The 24571-nt window shown below is 35.6% G+C and overlaps 1 protein-coding gene across 5 annotated transcripts; it reads right to left on the bottom strand.

Moving 5' to 3' along the window:
- Nucleotides 1-340: 340 nt before the first annotated feature.
- Nucleotides 341-24152, bottom strand: LOC757282 (palmitoyltransferase ZDHHC2). Of its 5 annotated transcripts, none has more exons than XR_004063330.1 (12): nucleotides 23994-24152; nucleotides 18610-18648; nucleotides 18163-18257; nucleotides 16639-16765; nucleotides 15830-15899; nucleotides 14416-14569; nucleotides 12344-12476; nucleotides 7945-8073; nucleotides 7178-7214; nucleotides 5899-5984; nucleotides 5051-5163; nucleotides 341-4570 (listed from the first exon to the last, which is right to left on the bottom strand). XR_004063330.1 is itself a non-coding variant. In XM_030980249.1 (9 exons), the coding sequence occupies exons 1-9, from the start codon at nucleotides 24100-24102 to the stop codon at nucleotides 7745-7747; spliced, it is 873 nt and encodes a 290-aa protein (XP_030836109.1). In that variant the 5' UTR covers nucleotides 24103-24152; the 3' UTR covers nucleotides 7730-7744. The 5 variants fall into 5 exon arrangements, 1 of the variants encoding a protein (XP_030836109.1); XR_004063331.1 differs by lacking the exons at nucleotides 7178-7214; nucleotides 12344-12476 and adding exons at nucleotides 7484-7520; nucleotides 10290-10422; XR_004063332.1 differs by lacking the exon at nucleotides 12344-12476 and adding an exon at nucleotides 10290-10422 and having other exon boundaries at nucleotides 5020-5163.
- Between the last annotated feature and the right edge of the window lie 419 nt (nucleotides 24153-24571).

Genomic DNA, 24571 nt, shown 5'->3' with positions numbered 1-24571 from the left:
ATAAAGGACATGAATACAGAGAGGGATGTGAGAGAGATAAAATCTGTGAGATAAAGGACATGAATACAGAGGGATGTGATAGAGTGATAAAATCTGTGAGATAAAGGACATGAATACAGAGAGCGATGTGACAGAGAGATCGAATACAGAGAGGGATATGATGGAGAGATGAATATGGAGAGGGATATGATAAGAGAGATAGAATATTATAGATAATAATAAAGAGATAGAATATATATATATATATATATATATATATTATATATATTGAGAGAGAGCGAGAGAGAGCACCTTTTCATAAAAATGTACATCCAATAAATACACCATAAATTGTCATATCTTCTCATACTTTACGTTTAAAAGCAATTTTTATTTATTCCACAGTTACTTCTAAAGAACATTGTACATGTACATACTGATCAGATTGATTTATTATTTTTTACTCTTACGTGGAACATGAGCGTTTGAATACTAACAAATGAAGGGTGATTTGCACACAACACGATGTCTACATAGCAAAAATGTTAATTACAAGTGTGTAAAGTAGATTTAAATAAATATAACCCAATATGAACACCAACGTTTAAGGATGTCTCTTACTTGAAGATTACAGTCAATCATTTTCGTTCAGGATATTAAAAGATTAGTATTATTGGATAACATACCCGGTATCTTTCACACATCAAACAAAGGGGTGCTATTGAGTTTCATTTGACTTATTTATTGTCTATATTGGACGTGGGTGTCCTCACTATAAACTCCTTCAACATGTAAGCAGTACACAAATGAACTCTTAAAATAAGATGTCGTGCAGTTTTTATTTATTTTTTGGGGGGAAATGGGAGATAACTACAGTAACTGTTCGATATATCGGCATGTGAAACTAAAAAGATACCAACACTACTCTAGTACTTCCTAAAACATTACGCATGTTAATATGGTTTTGAGCCATTGTGGCTAGTATTTAGAATTTGACTAAAAAGTGTGGAATGTACCAAAACTATAAATTAAACTGCAGCCTACCAAATTGCAAATTATTGTACATAAGGATTGCATAACACATACATCTACATTGGATGAATGGACTTTTTCTCAAAATGTGAACATTTATTTTTTAATTTTTCTTTGTACTGCTATATGAGATCAATGTTCTCTTTTGCTTAGATTCAGTAGGATACAAGCATTGTCATTCATATATACTGTACATGTAATCATATTCATACAAAAGTGACTATTACATACAAGGTATTTGTCTACAATGAATTATGTGCATGTGATTTGACATTCAAGCAGATTGGTCTCAGTAATAGTGCAGATGAATCAGGCATGGTGGAAAGTTCACATCCTTTAATGAACCTTTCAATCTGATTGTGAAAATAGTTGTATAGTTCTTTATTTTGTCTAAAAATCTACTAATAAACATCCATAAATGTTTTGACGTAATTCATCATTTTTTAAAGTGACCAAAAAATAACAGTGGTAAGGTTTAACTGTTATATGAATTTAATTTGTACCTCATTATGAATAAATTCTGCTACAATAATAGATCTCCCATCACCATCCATTAGATTACATGCACTTCTCATCATAATTTGGGTCAGTGTTCAGTATTACTTTCAAAAGATAAATAGTACCTGTCAAACATCTCACCAAATAAAACGAATGGATGGCAATATCCAATTGAATGTGTCAGTGACTTAAATGTAGTTTAAAGAATGATTATATATATCCACAAGTGAATAGTCATAGAATTGTCAGCTTGAGGAACAGCAAGAAATTGTATTGAACCAACAAATACATTAAGCAAATTCTTTTGTGCAAAACCATATTATCAACAAAAGTGACATATTTTTGGGGGGATAAATACTCAACTGAAAAAAGGTAAAATAGAGAAAATAAATCTGCCTATTCATTTTTCGTTGCATTAATACAACTTGTTATTTTAAGATAAGACCCACTTTGACTTCTAATACATACATATACAAGTTTAAAATGTTATTTTACAATATACTTATCACATTACTGGTACCTTAACCACACCCAGACAATACATTGTCCATTCCTGTTTTACTGGTATAGTACACTGACAAGAAGGCATTGTGTACACTAATAACTATACCCTCCACACTTTCAAACAGATAATAAAGTTCACAACTATTCTTAATACCATTGTATCACAGACAAAATAGATGAATCTTGGTTAAACATTGATGAGTTTAAATTAAGGCAGTAAAACACTTAGTGTACATACAGATCAATATTTCAATACCATCTTTAAAAGCCAATCTATTAATTAGATGTAGAATTATATCCCTATATAAGTTTTCCTTGACTTTTCATTGCCATGGCATAACTAGATTCAAGAATACAAATCTAATTTAATCACAAACAAATCAAATAAATGAACCTCAATACCATAAGACATACATACTGTACCTTCTACACTCACTTTACATAATGCACATGTATATGAAATAATTTAACCATCCTTCTACAGAACTTTAACATTCAGTAAGAATTCCAAATAATACCTCCTGCTGCATTCATACATAAAACCATTGGAGCAATCTAGATTTTAAATAATAACAGAGTTATGGCTTGTAAATAAAATATGCAGTGTATGTATTCAGAGATACCTTATGAGCTAGCACAAATGTCCTTATACAATGAGGCAATATATCTTAGCAATATAACAAAAACACTTCCACAAGTACTAGTTCTACAGTTACACATTTGGCAATATCGAATCCAATTTTCAAGCCATAATTTTGGAAGTACTTAAAATCAAGATTATCTAATCATGTTTATCAAACAGAGTCTATTTTTAGTAATCTTGTACATCACTAGAATGTCATGCTTACAAACTTTTAAATACTATTAAAGCATTGAATTGCATATGTAGTTTTATCAAAGTGCAACGTAGTAATACATAAATAAATACTTAAAGTAAGTGTACTTGCACAAAGAAACACTTTCTAGAAAAACAAAATGTAATAAGTACTCCACTCCAATATAATATAACCAAAACATAAAACTTGTAACAAGAATGGAGTGATAACATAGAATAACAGGCTTCTAACATAAGGTGATAGGTCGTGTATCAAGATTCAAGACAAGTTGATGGTAACAACATATAAAGTAGATAGTGAAGCCGTATATGTGATCAGCCTATGCACGTAATTACATGCATCAGAATATGATTAGATGTTTTTCTGCATAAAGTGAAATGAGCTCTTATGCAAAATTAATTGCACCGATTGCAAATCATATTTGTTACCGACATACTACATGAGAATAGAGTGTATACTGGTATGTACATTTTATACAATTCAAATGTTTGTTCATTGACAATCTCTCTTCTCAACAATTTTACAAAAAACTTTTGTCTTTCCCTATGGCTCGATACAATGCTAATTCCACTTTCCCTTATATACATGTTTACATTGACACAATGGGAATATCATTTCAATAGTTGTATACGGACAAGTCACTAATAGTTGTACCAACACAATCAAATATGATCAAGTTTTGTGGCATGAATCTATTACTTCTGTTTAATCATGCCAAGTATAATAATATTGAGGCGTAGTTATTTTACAGCACAAATGAATTCAGAAATTCTTTACACTAGAAATTCAATTTTTTGAATAATTTTCGGAGTTTATATAAAATGATTTACTCTTTCTACAGGTCTACTGGATAAATAGAATGAAGAGAAAGATGTGAGAGAGAGAGAGAGAGAGAGAGAGAGAGAGAGAGAGAGAGAGAGAGAACAAGAGAGGGAAGGGTTGAGACAAATGAAGGAGGTGAAGACAAATATCTTTCATTTTCATTTTTATAAAACATTTCATCCTTGGGTTTCGTTAAAAATACTCTTTAAAGTCGGCATTCTCCTATCAAAATATCTCTTCAGTTATCAACCCTCCTTCTTTGTAAAATACTAGTACTAATATAACATACTATATACCATATATATACAGAAAAGGCAGAGTTAAATACCAATTCCAACATGCTTTGGACATTTCTTTACATTCATGCTCTCACTATCCTTACACACACAAATATGGTCAATAATTGTAAAAGGCCTGACAGTATAAATGCTTTAGTTCTCTTTGACCAAGATTCCTAGTTTCCCATTTATACATGTAGTAGATTATAATCTTTATACAATATTACATTAATCACACATACAAGACAGTTATAAGCCCAATCAATAAAAATAAAGAAATTGCCAACTACAAAAATTAATCCCATGTCCTTTCTTTATACTAAGGCAAAACAAACTAAAACAAGTGGAAACAACAAAGAGCTGTTTCTCACAACGGTCACATTCCTGCCATGCCATACCATTTCCACACGCTACAATTCAAATCTAATTACAGGATTCTCTGAGTATAAATGATATTTGATCAAAGAGAAGCAAAGCAAGTATTGGTCAGAGATTGCACCCTGTAAGTCAAACAATGTTTTGTTGTTTCAAGCTGCCATGATGATGGTGGGAGTAAGGCCCTTTTGTGATGCTTCAATCTTTACTTTCCTGATTCAATGTCTGCTCCAAGGTTGATATTACCTGGACCAAATAAAAAAAAAAGAAAGACAGATTGTCAGGCTCATCCTACAGTTGAATGTGTACAACATATTGACTTCATGTTCATTTCAAAACCCTATGGTTTTATGTGTGACCATGTGTATGAGTATAATCCAGTTTGATATACCAGTTTAAATTCTTCCCTTTCTAGCCAAATATTGTAGTCTACATAATACTCTGACACTTTCGACACCACTGTACAATCCAAATCCAAAGTTGACTTCAAATTCAGGTCTAACCTCATGTGTTCTTCATAATCCAAATATGTCTTAATCCATTTCTAATCTGTAGCTTAATCCTGGTATCAACTATTTATTTAAGAAGATAAGCCCAAGAATGCGATGGATGGTGGTGGTGGTGGTAGTGGGTGGTGTTGTGTTGGTGGTGGGGGGTGTGTGGGGGATGTCAAGGTAATAGGAAGCTCTCCTCACCCCTTTTGTTGTGGAATGAATCATGGCATACCTGCATCTCCATTGTTCCTTCCAACTGAATAGTGACATGGTGATTGTTGGTGTTGATGGTGTTATATGAAGCTCCTGCTGTTGCACTAATGCTGCCATGCAGATCTCCATTGACTGAAAGGATAGTATAGTGGTAAAGTTATTCAACTAGAAATATTGATAAGATAGAGTGAAAATCCAGTGCTGTAAAGCACTATAGTAACTAGACACTCTTCACAATATATCTTCATTGCTTTAAAGAGCTTTTCAGAGCATAACTCAGATTTGAATCTTCATGACAAACATATTCAGATATATAATTGTGAATAATATAGGTGGAATAAATCTTTAAAAAACCCAATGCAACATGTGAACATTCATCTCTAGCATGCCCTCTCTCCCCTTAATATCATAACAAGTGAAATGCATCATTCATGCTGACACATCCATTAAACTACTGATTTCCTAGGTACATTTTATGAGCACAGGAAGATCATAAAATAGAGCTACTTACTCTTAATACTCTTAACATGTGTAAAACATGCATTTCCTAAATGATATTTCTGCTATGCTTTTGTTGAACCGTTTGTAGTTTGCTGTCTAAACATCCAATCTACAAATGTGCACAGGGCACAGGGGCATCCTAAATCTAAGTCCACACCCCTAAAGTTTCAATAATTGTTCTAATATAGAGCTCAACATACATGTACCAAAACTACAAAGAATAATCTGGAACTTTCGAAAAAGCTAGTGTGGAGCCTCCTTTATGCCAGTTAGATCTGAATGGACTACTACAGACTAACTCGAGCTAGGCGTTAAGCCTTTATAATCTATATTAAAAAATAAATAAAAGTCTTAGGTAATTCTTACCTGAATCTCCTTGTCCTGTCTTCTTCCATTCCACTGAGTACATCACTCTCCACACCATCATCCAGCAGCCTGTCTGAATCATCATCTTACACTGTACTGGATACACTACACCATCCCTTTGCTGTAAATAGAACATTAACATTGTAACAAGTATCATCAAACACTAGGACTGAATCCTCCTTACACTGTACTGAACACTACACCATCCCCTTGCTGTAAATAGAACATTAACATTGGTTAACAAGTATTGAACATCAACACTAGGACTGAATCCTCCTTACACTGTACTGGATACACTAACCATCCCCTTTGCTGTAAATAGAACATTAACATTGGTTAACAAGTATCATCAAACATAGCACTGAAATCCTCCTTACACTGTACTGGTACACTACACCATCCCCTTTGCTGTAAATAGAACATTAACATGGTAACAAGTATCATCAAACACTAGCACTGAATCCTCCTTACACTGTACTGGATCACTACACCATCCCCTTTGCTGTAAATAGAACATAACATTGGTTAACAAGTATTGAATCATCAAACACTAGCACTGAATCCTCCTTACACTGTACTGGTACACTACACCATCCCCTTTGCTGTAAATTAGAACATTAACATTGGTTAACAAGTATTGAATCATCAAACACTAGCACTGAATCCTCCTTACACTGTACTGGATACACTACACCATCCCCTTGCTGTAAAAAGAACATTAGCATTGGTTAACAAGTATTGAATCATCAAACACTGCACTGAATCCTCCTTACACTGTACTGGATACACTACACCATCCCCTTTGCTGTAAAATAGAACATTAGCATTGGTTAACAAGTATTGAATCATCAAACACTAGCACTGAAACCTCCTTACACTGTACTGGATACACTTCACCATCCCCTTTGCTGTAAATAGAACATTAGCATTGGTTAACAAGTATTGAATCATCAAACACTAGCACTGAATCCTCCTTACACTGTACTGGATACACTACACCATCCCCTTTGCTGTAAAAAGAACATTAGCATTGGTTAACAAGTATTGAATCATCAAACACTAGCACTGAATCCTCCTTACACTGTACTGGACACACTACACCATCCCCTTTGCTGTAAATAGAACATTAACATTGGTTAACAAGTATTGAATCACCAAACACTAGCACTGAATCATCCTTACACCGTACTGGATACACTACACCATCCCCTTTGCTGTAAATAGAACATTAGCATTGGTTAACAAGTATTGAATCATCAAACACTAGCACTGAATCCTCCTTACACTGTACTGGATACACTACACCATCCCCTTTGCTGTAAAAAGAACATTAGCATTGGTTAACAAGTATTGAATCATCAAACACTAGCACTGAATCCTCCTTACACTGTACTGGACACACTACACCATCCCCTTTGCTGTAAATAGAACATTAACATTGGTTAACAAGTATTGAATCACCAAACACTAGCACTGAATCATCCTTACACCGTACTGGATACACTACACCATCCCCTTTGCTGTAAATAGAACATTAGCATTGGTTAACAAGTATTGAATCATCAAACACTAGCACTGAATCCTCCTTACACTGTACTGGATACACTACACCATCCCCTTTGCTGTAAATAGAACATTACATTGTTAACAAGTATTGAATCACCAAACACTAGCACTGAATCATCCTTACACTGTACTGGATACACACTACACCAGGCATCCGCTTTGCTGTAAATGGAACAAGAGTACTGAATAACAAGTCATCATGCAGAGTGAACTACAAAATCCTGATAGCACTGAACCAAAAGACACTAGCACTGAATGTTCCTTGCAGTGTACTCATACACTACACCATCACCTTTGCTGCAAATGGAATGAAATGGAATCCGTAAATTCACGGATTGGGGGTTAAGCACTAAATACAAGGTTGGCTATCTTAAATAGCAATAATTACCACAACAGATCAATCAATAAAACAAAACAAAACAGATTGATTTAAAACAAAAACTTTATATACTTCTTTATTAGTAGAATGTGAATACATACCTTGTGAACATAGGAAGAGCCAGTAAAGTTTCTTATCTCCAAACACTTCTTTGAAGTTATCACCGAAGCTGCCATGACTAAACCCTCCTGTCTGGACCATGGGGCGGAACACAGGAGCACGGAAAGATTCTTCACAAATAAAACAAAACGTCGTTAAAATCTCGTATAAGTTAACCTTGTAGATATTAAATATGTTGATAGATTATGGGTACCGGTACTCATAAAGTCCAAATATGTAGGGTCAGTTTTGCATCAATAAGGCCTAAAATAAAAACTGTTGTATCGCCCTTGGGTGCCAAAACATGGGTCGGTCGGTCGGAAAAGTTTTTTTTTAAAACTTTTTTTGTTGTGCCCTCTTTGGGCTGATTTTGTCAGTTTTCAATTTTTTTGGGGGTGTTTTTTTCCCGCCTCTTTTGGCTTATATTTCTCAGTTTTCAATGCTTTAATACATGTGTTTCAGCGTTATCATTCCATTCATATCTTTTTCACCTCATAATAATCCATGGTTTGCAATGTTGTGTTGATCGAGATGATTGCGCTAGTAGGATTTTGAAACTAGGGCAGAAGACGAGAGAGAATTTGGAATGATTTGATTTTATGTATTTATATCCCATTTATCCCAACAAACAAAATACATATTTCTTTATTCACTAAATTTTTTAAAAAAAATCTAAAAAACGGTTTTAAAAAAAAAAACTTTAAAAAATGCCGACGCGTAATTTTCGGGTCGGTCGCAAAGGGCAATACAAGTTTTTATTTTAGGCTAATGACAATGCAAACTTGAACGAGATATATTGGAAGTACATGTAATTAGTCTGAATGCATTTGTTATTAAAAAGTGCAGTAAAGAATTGAAGATTAACACAGCATCTGTTCATTAGTAGAATATACAGTATAAGGTGAAACATGAGAACATGAAGGAAAAATACACTTCAATTTATCAAAGTTTCCCTCAAAGCAAAGACAAGACAATGTACAGTAATGTATGTTGATGATCATGGAAATAGAGAAGTCAATCAAGCAAATGAGAAAAGGAAGAATAAAGCATTTTGTTAATCATTCTAAAATGGGGATATATCTAAAAGAAAATGATTCCTACCCACTTGTAGCAAACAAAAATATGAAATACCAGATCAAAGATGAAAACAAACTTCATGCCCGCAATAAACTTTATTTCATGCTAATCATGCAGGAGGGAAGCTAGAGCAATGGTTTCTACCAGCATCAAAGAAAACAAAACATGCAGATAAAATAAAAGTTCTATCATGCACTCTTTAATGGCTGTCAAATAGTAGCAGTGTCATTTGAGGTTGAGACTATTTCGCCAATTCCTTTAAATTAATTTTCATTTGATATCATACCTGTCCAATACCCAATCTAACTCTCAAGAATCTTTCACAGTGCCACATTAAGGTAAGTAGCTAGAAACGGTTCATAAAGATTCATATTGTGTTTTATATCTATTTGTGCAAGACTTGGATGAAATAAGGACCTGCGCAAGGACAAAGGAATAAAGAGTAGAAAGTCTCGTGATGCATATGCATGTAGCGAACAAAATGAAGCATCCGTTGTATTCTGAGCAAGAACAGACTTTACATACTAGATATGAAGTACTGACTCCTTAAATAACATAGATGTGGTATAACGTTCAAGTATGACATTTAACCTTGTCTTGCATGCCAATCAATAGAATTAGTACCTTCACATCAGGTCTTTTCCTTTCTATTTTTACGTTTTATGATATTTCTTCAGACTTTATATTTACTTTGACAAAACGATACAGGAATTTGGTCCTACATTTGTATTATTTGACAGACATGACAAGTGCTTCAAGGTCTTTTGATCCAATTTACTGAATAAGATACATTCATTCTGAAACTAATGAATGAGGGAAAGTATCTATTCAAATAAAATGAAATATTATGCCAAACCTACAAAGATTTCAATTCCAACTTTTCCGAAGGTTCCTAGCAATTAAAAGATCAATATATCATTCCTTCTCTTTTTGGTCAATCGGCAGAATGTTCCATTTGTTGAAAGGAAGAAGAGCTTTAAATAATATCCAAATTCAAATATTAAAACAGCTAATAACCGTATTGAAAATCTCTATGGTAACTCGTTGCATATTTAACCATTTCTACACTAAAAAGGCACTCTCTTATCTTTAATAAAAAAATTCAGATGGCTACTTCTGTGGTCTAATTAGTAAGCCGATATATTTTCTTAGAGAATACAGTTTGTTACATGTTTTATTGGCTCAACTGACAATTAAAGTGGGTTATCTGGCCCAGGAGGATCATATGAAGAAGATGCTTTACTTTGTAGTTAGACCTGTAGAAGCTTACCCAGGGTGCTGCGATTGGTGAGACTGAGATGGGTGTGCATACAGCAGAGCACTGAGGTGCTAATACCAAACATGACCGCCGCAAAGAACAGGAAGAGGATATGAAAACGTCCACTCTCGTTTGACAGGCCGCCCTGGGTACATGTATATGGGTCAAGCATAGGTATGATGGCAAGGGAGGCAGGGAGGGAGGGAAGAAGCCAGTATAGATAGATAGGTAGGTATGGAGAGTGAAGAGTCATGTGATAGAGGTGAAGAGTCATGTGACAGAGGTGAAGTGTCATGTGATAGAGGTGAAATGTCATGTGACAGAGGTGAAGTGTCATGTGATGGAGGTGAAGGTTAGTACCATGTTAGAAAGTAATTAGCAAGTAATTAGCAAATAATTAGCAAGAGGCATGCAAGTCCATACAGAATTACAAGATGAAGTTGAAGGAGATAAAATATATGCATATTGTGATGATGAGGACAATGGCATACATTGTAGATGAATAAAAGACAGTAAAATGTTAAGGTTCATGTACAAGAAGTGAGGTATCATGGACATATTCAAGACAAAGAGAGCAGAAAGAAGGGATAGTAAGAACAATGGTGGTATGAAATGAAGGTTTTAGTATAATAATGAGATTAAAATGACATAATGATGAATAGGTGGAGATGAGCCAAGAATTGATTGATGTATCAAAATGAGAAGAGAAGATGGGTATGTAGTGTTTGGTTCAGTGTGTTTTGGGATATCATGAACAGCACAGAATAGAGCACATGAGAATGATAAATAAGAATGAGAATATTGGATGTGAATAATGAATGTGAATAATGGATGTGAATAATGGAGGTGAGTGATGAAGTAGAAAGTAAGATTCATGATAAGCAGATAATTTAAAGCAGATATAAAGTTAAAGCAGATATAGGATGTGAGTTAGCATGCCACATGTTATTTTCATTGCAATGAGGGGCGAAGAACCAAGATCATTATGCACAAGTTTTGTTTTAGGGAGGGAGAAAGAGAGACAAAAGAAAAACAAAATTAAAAGGATATTGCAAGATGAGTGGTTAGTGTTTCAAAAACACACCAGGAAAGGGTGGAATGCATCCAGCTTATTTTCTACCACTACAATCCAATAAGACATGCTGTAAACATTATCGTTATTCAAGGAAAGGGTATGGTTGAACTTGTCTATTCTAATCACTTTGCAGACCTATCTACTTTTTTTAGAAAGCATAAACACCATTAAACAGCATGAAATATCTCTGTAAAGGATATAGTGGTAAGAATAAGATTAAGATGCAGATCACCCTCTCCCAAAGTCACACTGTATATTACAAACAATGTCTCTATCCATGCAGTCAATATGTGCATTTTAATGTTGCATGACAGAAAACCATTTCATGTGTGGTTTCATTAATACATGTAACCATATTAACCACACAATCATCTCTGTTATATGACAGTGTAAAATGACTATGTTTTCACAGCCATTAATGCAGTGGTTTGACTACATGGATGAGAGACCGATTGGTTCCCAGGATGTCACCTACATGGATCATCCTGAATAATGGCAGTAGATAACATCTACCTACTTAACATGGTGCGTACATGTACCAATTAATGATTTAGGGGAGTCTATCAAGGCAAAGTTCACATGTTGATAGCTGAATTCTATCATTAAAGTGCTTCGAGAGGGCCTTTGGTCTTGAAATGCGCTATAAATGAACAAACTATTATTATTATTAATCTGGGCTTACTACAGGAATTATTCTATTTCCAAAGGCAGAGGGGCTACAATGACTATGTTAAGCCAACATCGAATAGCAAGATATTAAAGTGGTAGGCCTAAATTCTGAACAATATTACCAAAACGGAAATTACATAATATAATCTGATTTTGAATCGATCATACATTTTGCCATTGGTATGTTTATATTAGGCCAGACCATCTACATCATCTAGATCAGACAAGTTTATGACCTGTTGAGCACCTTGTTAATAAATAGATTACCTACTGCCACAATACAGGTGAATAGTAGAAGTACTAGGTCACCACACATTCCTACCTAACGTTGACTGATTCACACCACTCAGTCTGCAATGGACACAAAACAGTGCCGTAACGCTGATGGCAAACACGGCCGATAACAGAAACAAAAACATGACCTGGAATCCAGAAGACCCTTGATCACTAATGTCCTGTTAATTAAAAATACATTCTTGGGTAATTCTGTGTTTCTATTTCAATACATCCATAAAGACTTAAATCTAGAATTACCACTTACATGTATATAAAGTGCAGATCAAAAATATTCACTACTGTAGGCTGAGTATCCATTGCTTAAATGGGGACTTTCAGAAATCAATGATATTTCATCACCATAAATTATTCTTCCTTATATTTGCTGGTAAAAGTAGAGTACATTTTGTTTGTATTGCCTACATGTTGTATCACCAGCATCAAAATCATTGGTGAACATTCCTTTGAAATTGCTAGCAATCAATGTTAATAGACCACGAAGTAAGCCACATTAAGAACAACACTTTGACCTACAAATATTACTGTACCATAAATATGCTGGCACTTGATTTTGAAATATCACAATTGGTATACAATTGATTGAGATTACAGCCTCAAAATAAAATAAAATTATTGCAAATGTTGTTTACCCTATCGTATGACATCTCAGGAAGGCCCGTATTCGCATTACAATGAACGATGGTATTCCATAAAGCAATTATTTCCTTACAGCTGCACAAATAGCATTCCATGGCTACAATTTTAATAAGGTACACATTACCATTGACTCATTGTCATTACAAAAACACTAAAATGTTGATGTATTTTGAATTATTTATGCTTGTTGTTAATTTCTATAAATAGGACTTCTCACATATATTATGATTCTAAATTCTGCAAATAAAAAAAAAATCATAGTAATTCTCGCTACCCCAAATAGCGATTCTGCCGAGATCCGGGGAAAATCCTGAAAACGCGCATTGCATTATGGGATAGCTTTTCGACATTACAGCTTCCTGTGCAGGCGCGCGATAGCGCAAACGTAAAACGCCGTCGCCACACAACGTGTATGCACCGAATATGTCGTCTGCTCGGTCTTGTTTTTTTTTTGCAAATATTCAACGTTTATTGAACATTTCATTCATTGTTTTTTGCGTCTTTTGACGTCAGTGACGATGGTTTTCTTTTGTGAGGCTGCACAGTGCTGGGCTCATGATTCCAAGCGTAAGAACCCTGAAAAATGGGGGTGGATGAAGGCCGTGACTTGGGATGGGACTCTATACCGGAAGTTGTAGTGACGACCCGAAAGAGTGAAAATTACCTCGTCTCGCGAATTTCGAGATTTTTGTACCATATCATTTCATTTCACTCCAATCACAGTCATACATGTAAAATCAGTACACTTTCTTCCTAAAAGTTTACATTTGCACTCTGAGAAACATGTGACCACTATGCTAATAGGAAGTACACCAGCAATATTAAAGGGCATTTTTACAGCTTTCTATCATTTGTCTACATCTTCAAGACAAATCTCAAGAAATGTTTGGCATCCACACAAGATGATTTTGACCCCAATGAATTATTCAACTGTCCATGTACTTCATCAGCTGGACAGAGCCTTCTAAATAGAACATACTTCATCAACATAGCTACAGAGAGACAAATACGTTTTGTTTAACTTCAAGCCCTCATCCAAGGTATGGTATAGGGTACAATACCATGCACACTAACTTTCCTTTACCTGATTGTAACACTTCATAGTTGTGCAATTATTGTGGAAGTTTTATTCATATATTTACAGGGAAAGCCAGATGACACAGGTACACTTTGCCAAGATGTAATGTATCTCTCAATTACAGGTGACTTTTTGTTGACTTGACATAGTGTATAAGGAGAGTCATTTTCTCTGAGTCAATAGATGTTTTGTCAATTAAATCATTATGCCAAATAACTACACTGATAGAAATGTCTAAAATAAGCTTCTTTTTTGGGGGGGGGGGGGGGGAGAGGGGATGTTAATTATGTATAAACAAAAGGTAAACAAGTTCTAGACTCCCCCTTTAAATAAACTGACTTACATAAGAATGTCTAAATCAAGTCTTAGAAAATCATACTCACCGACCAGAACTGGATGAAGAAAGGTAGGACTGTGAGGGCGACGTACATACAATAAAAGACAGCGTAGAGAAGGAAGAGCACAAAGAATTTGTAGTTTGCGTAGCCTACACAGTTGTTCACCCATGGACAGTGATGGTCCATCTTCAAAATGCACCTGAAATTAAAAAAAAAGAATATGTTAGAACATGATCACCATAATCTGACCATAAATAATGAGTGGTAAGAAGAATGTATTCTAAATCTAATTAAAAAAAAAATTGGCATCAGGAAAGCTTTTCCCTGGTACTTAATTCTAAATAAGAGTTTGAAGGCTTCCTGTGCTTAACAATAGAACATTGGATATTTGCTTTACAGAAGTAGAGCTGAGATTAAACAAGCTTGGGGAGGCGGTTCTAAATGTTATCATTTCCCCAAGGACTACTCTTAATAAGCGATAAACCCCTAAACAAAATATTTAATTTGTGTTTGAATGATCATAAAAGATATGAGAATCCTGCATGTCCCTCTTGAGATGGTGTAGCTTATGGAAAAGTCATACACCCAATGAACAGTGATCACATGATTATGAAAGACAAGCCCCTAATCAATGACATACGACAACATTCCCAGGTAATATCAAGGAGGGGGGTTACCATTGATTACCGATCCGTCTCATTCCTATAGCACACCTGCCAACATTTGAAAATTAAAATTAGGAATTTTTAGAACGATATGCCTTCGAAAATAAGAAATCGCATTTGCAGCGGCAGTGTAACTGGAAATTCCCAGTAACTCTGTACCAAAAAGTAAATACAAATTTGCTTCTACTTCTACTTGTATGGTAATACTCATCAACGCCTGTTCAGCATCTAGATGAGGGTAAAGCAGAGAGTTGTTATATACAGCTCTATGCGGTACAGTTCCTGATAAGGGAACTAAATTAACATGTAGTTTTTAGCTTCTAACAACCTTAAATTTGTTATGCAAAGACTGATCACTTAGCTTGAGAAAGTCCACAGGAGTGGACGAAAGCTTGCATAACAAATTTAAGGTTGGTAGAAACTAAAAACTACATGTTATCATTATCCCCAACTGATGAAAGTTTTTTGGAAACTAAATTGTTTGATCGATCATGCAGCTATTCAAAACACACAATACATGAACTATCAAATCGCGGCACATGATAAAACAAGCTTAATTTGGCCTTAGCACTAAAAAACAAAACAACAGAATATTCCAGATTTTCAGGTTCTAGAAATCCTGAAAAACAGAATATTCCGGATTATTTGTACGGGTTGGCAGGTATGCTATAGGCTTAGTTCAGGGACCACCTGGTTCCCATAGACGATGGGTTAATATGGATTCTATCATTAAGACATGTCTGGGGAAGCCAATACCACAAGGTGAAGATGGTATTTTAAAATCAACAACTTACTTGTTACATACTGAACAATGATGACATCTATCTGGCTTGATTGCTTTGCAACTGTTGCAGAATCTCATACCTACATGTACAGAAAATAATTGAAATAAACATTGCAAAGATCACTGAAATGTGAATGACATATACAAGGAAAATATAAATGTAAATCTGTGAAATAACAGATTTTTGAATTTTTGAAGATTTTTTGCCAAATTTTATAAAACAGATGATGCACGGGTTTAATTTGTGGGTTGTTGGAATTGTGTGCACGCGGTACCTTTGAATTCGGTCTAAACCCTTGCGGTTGGTTCGGTTTGGTTGAAACCATTCAAGGTACCTTGTGCACACAATTCCTACAGACCCACTCAAACCTGTGCATCAGTTGTATACTAATGAAACAATACGTTCCTTATTATTCATGTATGTCCTTGTATTTCACAAGCATTTAACTAACTACTACAAACCTTTTGTTATTTTTCTCTCAATGAAATGTATCTTTCACTTGAATTATGATCAGTTTCTACCTATCAAACTCTAGTACACCGAATGAAACATATAAATACAGGTTACAAGCCTCGCCAAGGAAAAAAATGTCATACCTCTCCCCCCCCCCCCCCCAAAAAAAAAAAATGTTGTAGTACCTCAGTAGTCTTTCTCAAGAATCTAATGTAATGACATCAATTATGTGTAGTGTGCTACAGTACATACATACAGAGATCATTTGCACCACAAATCGGTAGGGAGTAATTCCAAACAGTCAGTAATAAAAGACTCTCTGAATAATAAGTAAAAGTTAGTAATCTACTAAAGACAGGACTTACCTCCTCCATATGTCCTTGTAAAGACGGGTAACCTCTTTTCTCGACATATTTCACGAAGAATCTCAACTTGATTTTCTGTTCGGTCTTCACTCTCAAAGCGATGTAATTCTGAGCTACTCAAGAAGAACTATGCAGCACAAGAAATATGACATGAAATTCAATTACTACAATATCATCAAAATCAAGGGAACAATGACTTTAATGTTATCATGAACAATGTGGCAAACATTCAGCTTAAGATTAATTCAGACATTAAATTTGTTAACTTTTATTTAAATCATCAACAAGAAGAGAACTCACATGCAATGTCATTAGGAGTGCTCCCCAAATTTTAAGAGTGTATTTTTAAAAGAAATATTAACATTTATATGTTCATTGTACACGTGTCACAATCACAAGGAACATAAAACTCCCAACTTATACAGTTATAGCAGAACTTCAAACAGTAGTAACCACATGTAAATGTATATGTATATACACCATGTACCACATCCTGCTTATACACAAAAGGGAAGCTACCAGATCATGTGATATTATCCTACTTTTATCATTACAGAGAATTACTGAGAAATGCAAATGAAATGTAGTGTCTTTAAATAGAAAAGGTGATTAATCTATATCAAAATTGGGGTCACAACATTTACATGTACATGTATTGTACTCAAATACACATTAAAAAAATGCCAAAGTATAAATCACAATCAATTCAACTAGGATTGTATACTATTTTTGAGTACCTTAGATGAATTCATGAACACACTTAATTTAGTTTCCCATGAGTGCCGTATTGATAAATAAGGAAAACAATTAAAAGCATACTGAACAGTAAACAGAGTCCTATCGTCAATTCTATATCTTTTGCATTACTATACCCAAGATCATTTGACTTTGAGTGATTCTATGAAATGTAGACCACAACAAACTGTAAATCTTTTTGTTATCATAATTACACAATTGACTACTGATTATTTTTCTTTCTTCATTGTTCTGCTCATTCAAAAATTTTTTTTATTATTTTAGTTTACTTTTGACTTCCTGGTATCACCAACAGTAGCGAATGTCATATCAAGTGATTTTCATATTCGGATGAAATACATGTAAATGGTGAGACTAAACTAGTGTTGCATGGGGCACTACTGCATATGCATGTAGTCATGTGTGTATGATTTCTACTTGTATTCCATTGGATTTTTAAGTATACCGGTAGTTAAAATTGTACATTGTTTAAAGCCATTGTCCAACATTGTTAACAAAATTTTCAATACACATTAAGTAAGTAATGGATTCAATATTTCTTTTGTGTGTGTACTGACGTGCAACAAAAATGTGTTTTCAGTAATACTCCCTTATGGAGGATTGATCTTCACAAAGTTGATAACAAAAACATATTCTCAAATCATTATGATTCATAGGAGTACGCTCTAGAAATGGGTCTAACAGACTAATCAATAAATTCAGCAAAACAATCCTTTAAACTGAACTGAAGAAAGTCATCTAATATATTCAAAATCTCAGTGTACTTACCCGTTCTGGTATAACTCTGAGCGGTGTGAAGACTGTTTGCCAGTAAGACCAACAAAACATTGCCAGAAACACATGGTAGAACAACAGGTAGAATACTGGGGGGAAATGGAAACAAAATTATAGCAATTCCTGTTTAAATCCTACACATTACTAAACAGAAAGGTGAAATGTGTTCTAAATTTGTTCTCCTGAATAACATGTCATGTCATGATAGTTTGAGCTCAGAGGTTGTCAATATGAAAATTGTAAATGTATCCTAAATAAAATTTAAACAAAATTATGACAATTGCTTTTATCATTTCATTTTTTTGAAAACACTAAATACAAGGTTAACATACAAATCTCATAAAAAAGCATGTATGTTTTATATGGATAAGAGTACAAAGAAATATTTAAGAATTCTGCAGTAAGATTAACTCTTCCCCCAAAAGAAAAAAAAGAACTCACCCATTTGTGCATATCTCTGATCTGCCTTAGCAAGAGTGACTAGAAAGAAAATAAAATAAAGAAACATATTCAAAATATACATTAAAAGTGCTCATGTTTAATAAATGTTGTAATATCTTAGTAAAATAAATCGATACCAATTTGAAAAAGGGGGTGATTCTTCGTCCTGCCCTGACGATTCTTCTATGTTGTATCGTCGATTCAACATGGCAAAGAGAAAGTATGCATGGACGCATGCGCGGTAGCGGTGCAGCAAATATGAATGCGTGAGTACTTTCTCTTCGCCATGTTGAATCAACGATACAACATGGAAGAATCGTCGGGGTAGGACGAAGGATTACCCCCTTTTTCCCCATCAAAGACCCTCTTCAAATTATAATTTGAAGTGGCCTGCGAGACGCCTAGAGGAGTCGAGCAACCTCGTAAGTCAAAATTGCAATTACTCCCTTTGCATATTTTGAGATGTCGCCCAACCCGCTGTTTGAATCGTTTTCCTATACAGCCTCTGGAGTTAGTTGCGCTTAAGTTAAGTAGGCCCTCTCTCACTTAAATTCGAAGCCACTCGAGCGGATCGGCCAATAAAGGCGCGTAAACTCACTGTACAGCGCTCAATGCGCAAAGTTCTTCGTGCGTGACGCAACGTTCACTGTCGCCCTTTTTAATAGCCCAAACTCATACTAGAGTAAGACCGCCAAACTCCGAAAACACTTAAGACAAAACAGGGGAAAACATTAAATTCTTTTTTAATTATTGAAAGATCAAATATACTATTATTGTGCAAATACTGTTTATGTATGTCAGTAAAAAAAAAAATTGGTAAAGGAAATGGAAAACTAGAATTATTTACGTACCCGTCGAACCTTCTTTCATGCCAAGCTTCGGACGCACTTACCAAGCTTCGGACGTTCATTTGTAGCGCACGTATAGCGCGCGCTAAAGTGCACATTCATCGGAGGTTTGGAAACCAGATCAAAAATGGTACGACGGGGGTAAGTTTGACTGAAAAAAAGCATTATTTTCTCGTTTTGGGTAGATTTAAGTTAGGTAGAACTATCAGAAAGGTGTTTTTCACAACACTCACACAATATTTTGGTGCTAAAATCTTACGAAAGTGCTATTTTTTTTTAGTCAAAATGACACTCAATGTTGCCTGTCCGAAGCTTGGAAGAGCGCCATCTTCCGGTAGGGGAACCTGTATAGTACCCCTAGGTCCGTGGTAACGGCCGCCATTAGAAAATTTTCGCGATAGAGTGAAAAAGTATCTCATAAGCTCCCATAATTTGGGCAGAAACCACCTGAAATATGCCAAGGATTTGTTTGTAATCGATATATTGGAGGCTCTACACCTAAAGCTCCCCTGTTAAGGGACTGTAAAAATCTAGGTAACCAGAAATCTGTCTCTGAATTCAATGTTTTTTGTGAGGATTGCAGACGGCAACCTGCCCTAACTTTCTGTACTAATGATATAGGTTAGTAGTAGTATCAAATGCATGCAAGTTACCCGCCTGAGCTAGGCTCATATTTTGCGTTCGAGCCGTTGAAGTAATTTTTGTCCGAAGCTTGGCAACGTCCGAAGTTTGGCGGTCTTACTCTAGATCTATTTCTAGTCATGTGCTCTATATGCATTATTATGATAATACTTTTCAATTTGACAATTAACATGATTCATGATTAGTGCTAACGTTAGGGAGGCCAATGCCCGGGCGTAAGGCTTTTGCGCCTACGATTCGTGCGCTCGTCGTCCAAGTCAGAAAATTACCAGAAGAAAAGAATAAAGAAAAAAAATATCTAGACCCCTCTATAGTATAAAATATAAAACAAAAATACAATTGTACACTCCACAACATACCTATAAACACGGATCTGTAACAGCCTTTCACCATTTGTTGACGATCTTGTATATTTTGACGTATTTGAATCCAATAATTGGGCTAGCAGACAAAAATAACGCGCGCACAAGAGGAACTAGAGGGGTCCAAGAGGGCGCGGAGGTTAGCTCACTAAAATCCTTCTCAATGACTGAAGGTAGAGCCTAAAAATATGGAATCAATTTAATATCAAAGAACTTTTGATAGAGATTAACATATCAGATGTGCACAAATGTCACTTTTAACAACTAGAAAATAGGCTTGAGTCGGTACGGTCGATCACACCGGGACCCGACCGTTGCCGTCGGGTCCCGGTTTCGTTTTTTGAGAACCGACGCTCCGAAAAAAAATAATGAAATATGTAAGAAATTGTAGTTTTGCACACCACTAAAATCAATCACCTTAAAACTTTAGTATTTAATTGTTACCAATCATTTTCAAGCTCATCCTGAATCAATCCGAACTTCTGATATAAATATGGGTTGCAAAGGAGTTCGCCCCATGGCATGGGGTTGTTGTTGCCAGCTGCTAGCTAGCTACTGTACTGGCCGGGTCTCTCGGCAGGATTAATAAATCAGGTTGAAAGAAAAATTGATGTTTGAATAATAAAACGGCTTTCTAAAAAGTACTTCTTTACAACATACCAATCAAATAATTTTTAAAAGACGAAATAGATATTTTTTCTTTGATTTTGAACACCGCATGCTTCTTTTAAAAGCTGAAAATTACTTGGTAATCACAAGAAGTTTCGATATGGATAGCTGTTGCAAGGCAAGTTCAGACTAGTCTCGGAAAAATGCGCAGTGCTCCTCGTCATTAGCTGTAATGCGTGCCAGAACGAACCCAAACAAAGACGTGATCGTAACGAGAAAAAAATCATTAAAAACTACGAGAGCACAATTGGAAAGACAACTACTCAAAATTATCGTAAGAAGATACAAAACTTGGAGGAAGAATACAATAGTTGTCCAAGAAAAGCCACAGAAATAGTGATATTTAAGGAGTTACTATAGGTACAATCATTATCGGAATGGGCCTGCTGATATGTCCGAATTACACGTGTTTGAACACGAGGCTAGAATGAAACCAAATACCGCCCCCTCTACGGTAAAAAGCAGTATAACATAGGATTCGAGTACTTGCAACAGGCCTTGCGATAAAAATGTACCCAGTTACTCCTCGATTATCACAATTTCTGTGGCATTTCTTGGGCGATTATTGAATTCTTTGTCCAAGTTATGTATCTGATTATGGTAATTTTGAGCAGTAGTTGTCTTTCCAATTGTGCTCGTAGTTTTTAATGATTTTTTTTCTCGTTACGATCACGTCTTTGTTCGGGTTCGTTCTGGCACGCATTACAGCTAACGAGGAGCACTGCGCATTTTTCCGAGACTAGTCTGAACTTGCTTTGCAACAGCTATCCGTATCGAAACTTCTTGTGATTACCAAGTAATTTTCAGCTTTTAAAAAAAATCATGCGATGTTTAAAATAAGAGATAAATATTTATTTTGTCTTTAAAAATTATATGATCGGTATATTGTAAAGAAGAATTTTTTAGAAAGCCGTTTTATTATTCTAACATTCATATTTTTGACCAGATTTATTCGACCTGCATAAATCAAACTGGCGGCTCGAATGTTGTCTTTCGATTTTTGCCTCAGTTTTTTTACTTTTAGAGGCACGATAATGGCACTAAACATCGCCAATCATGGATAAAAATAATGTCAAATGGAAAAATATACCAATCTGAGCCGAGGTATGCATGTGTTGATTTATTTGATTGACAAAAAAGGTCACTTTTAAGGGACATACTGATGATAATAATCATGATTTGTGCTTTTTATAGAGGCAAGTGACAAATCTTGCGAGCTGACTTCGGGACACCGGGTCCCGATCGGTGCGAGGCCGTCGGGACCCGGTTTATGAAAATCCCGACATGACTCAGGCCTACTAGAAAATATAAAGAAAAAATATTATATCTTTTTAAATTCAGATTGTTACAAACTGCACATTCGAAGGTAGATAGAGTACGATGTTTCTGTCAATCTTGCGTTGGTTTGAGGCCAATAGCTACAGCCATCTCAAATTGAGAAGAAAAAATGTGAACAGTGATGTCATTGTTCAAGCCCAAAATAGAGGTATTGCGACATCATAATATGAATATGTATGAGCTCCGGTCCACGTCACGTGCCAGACATATCTCTCGTAGTCTCAGACACAGTACCTTATTCTCAGCACTAGACACCAATGTCGTGCAGTAATGTATGAGAAGTGTTAAAAAAGACATTTCAGTAAAAAAAAAAGTCTACATGAGCAGTCCATACTCCAATTGAGAAATGTAATGAATGCCATGATTTGAACGTGTGTGTTTTAGTGTATGATTTGGTTAGTGAGAGAGAGAGAGGGAGAGAAATATCTCCGTCAGTACACGTCTATCATATGTCTGCGTACGTTGGATGCGTGCAGTGACTGCAGTCCTATTGACTATGTTTGATTCCGTATTGTGTTCGCTGCAAGTTGGATTTATCGATCGTTGATAATGCAGTGTCAGATTGATCTTTACTCGTGAGGAAATAGTAATAAGAATACATCTCAAAACTAAGGTAGGCCTATTTATTTATTTCGATCACTTTCTTAGTTTACAATGAGTGGCTTTCGAGCTTTCTCTCTATTATGTTTTGACCCTCCATGCCATGGCTATTTCAGGATTTCAGGATTGCGGCTTGCATGCAATTACCGTACCTGGCCTGTAGTACTGTGTCGGTGTGTGCGACCGATTCAAGGCTGATGAATGTACTTTCGCGCGCAGTTTTGAACTTGTTGTTCGGGCAATGACACGCCCTATTCCCTCGGGCCTGTCTAATTCTCGACATAATTTTCGGGGACATGAAATTGATTGTTTCAAGGCTCTTACGTACGGCCAGGCGTACGTAGAAGGAGGGCCTAGACAATAGCTGAATATCTCCCATTTTATGGAACTTCTGGAGTCGGCAGATGGGCGAGTTGTCTTAGTGAAAGAAAATCCTTTCTTTTAATGTTTGTTTTATTATAAACAAATTAGTAATTAAAATGTTAGATTTGGGCATTGGCCTCCCTACTAACGTTAGTCTCTCTCGAGCTCGAGCTTGGGCAGCGTTTCATGAAACTGCATAACTACAACAAGTTCACAGACATCCAATTGAAACGTGTGTTAAACAATAATACACTCATTTCAATGGGATGTCGGTGATGTAAACTTGTACTTATGACGGTTTCATGAGACGCTGCCCAGGACTCTGGAGGGTTGTTTCGTGTGGAAGATCATTGAATTGGCATAGGCTCAGTCACTCACTCAGCTCACAGCACAGTGACTACACATTTACTTACGTAGCGTAGTACGGTACCGTATGCATGTAGGCCTAGGCCTATGCAATGCTAATGCCTTTCGCCAGTCACCCAGTGGCAGTGCAGTGGCAGTGCAACATGAAACATATTTTTCACAGACACACAAAGAGGAATCTAGTAAAAATACTTACATATACACAGTTCAACAACATAGGCATAATATGACCATGCTATAACAGCTGATATGAAAATTACGGGAATCCACCCGACGACTCTCATACAGTTTTGAAGCGCACCCATCTTTGGAGGACTGTCACGATCACAACATTGCAGTAACAAAGTATACAGTGTAAATCGTACGTACGTACGCACGTAAGCGCACACCATATACAAGGTCGAAGGTTAAATGCGAACGCACTTCAATGAGTGTGGTGTGTGACGTTTTAATCACGCAATTTCATATATTTATACATGAATTTGTGTTGCCTATAATCTAAATAGGCCTATCATAAAAAAGTAGAGAGAGAAGAAGCAGATGAAGATGAGGAATAGAGAGAGAGAGAGAGAGAGAGAGAGATGGGGGGGGGGGGGGGAGGAGGAGCAGCCGACTAATGATTGATAAATCTACATTGAGGCATTCCAAACCGGATCTTTAAAAGTATAGGCGTATTAAAAAAAAAGAAGAAGAAGATTAATATACATTTCCATAAATACAGACATAAATATATAGGCCGTATATATATATATATATATGCTAGTGAAGTTTTAT

This window comes from Strongylocentrotus purpuratus, unplaced genomic scaffold (genome assembly GCF_000002235.5).
Source record: "Strongylocentrotus purpuratus isolate Spur 01 unplaced genomic scaffold, Spur_5.0 spur5_scaffold_11, whole genome shotgun sequence".
Taxonomy (NCBI): Eukaryota; Metazoa; Echinodermata; class Echinoidea; order Camarodonta; family Strongylocentrotidae; genus Strongylocentrotus; species Strongylocentrotus purpuratus.
The sequence above is the reverse complement of the archived record's forward strand: the minus strand, read 5'-3'. Positions and strand labels throughout refer to the sequence as shown.

Excerpts from the sequence above, each read along its gene's own strand:
- LOC757282 (XM_030980249.1), bottom strand. The coding sequence starts at position 24,102 with ATGGGTGCGCTTCAAAACTGTATGAGAGTCGTCGGGTGGATTCCCGTA. Across the intron at positions 18,649-23,993 it reads TGTTGTTGAACTGTGTATAT|TCACTCTTGCTAAGGCAGAT; the intron begins GTAAGTATTTTT and ends TTTTCTTTCTAG. Across the intron at positions 8,074-10,289 it reads CACCAATCGCAGCACCCTGG|AATCTTTCCGTGCTCCTGTG; the intron begins GTAAGCTTCTAC and ends TTATTTGTGAAG.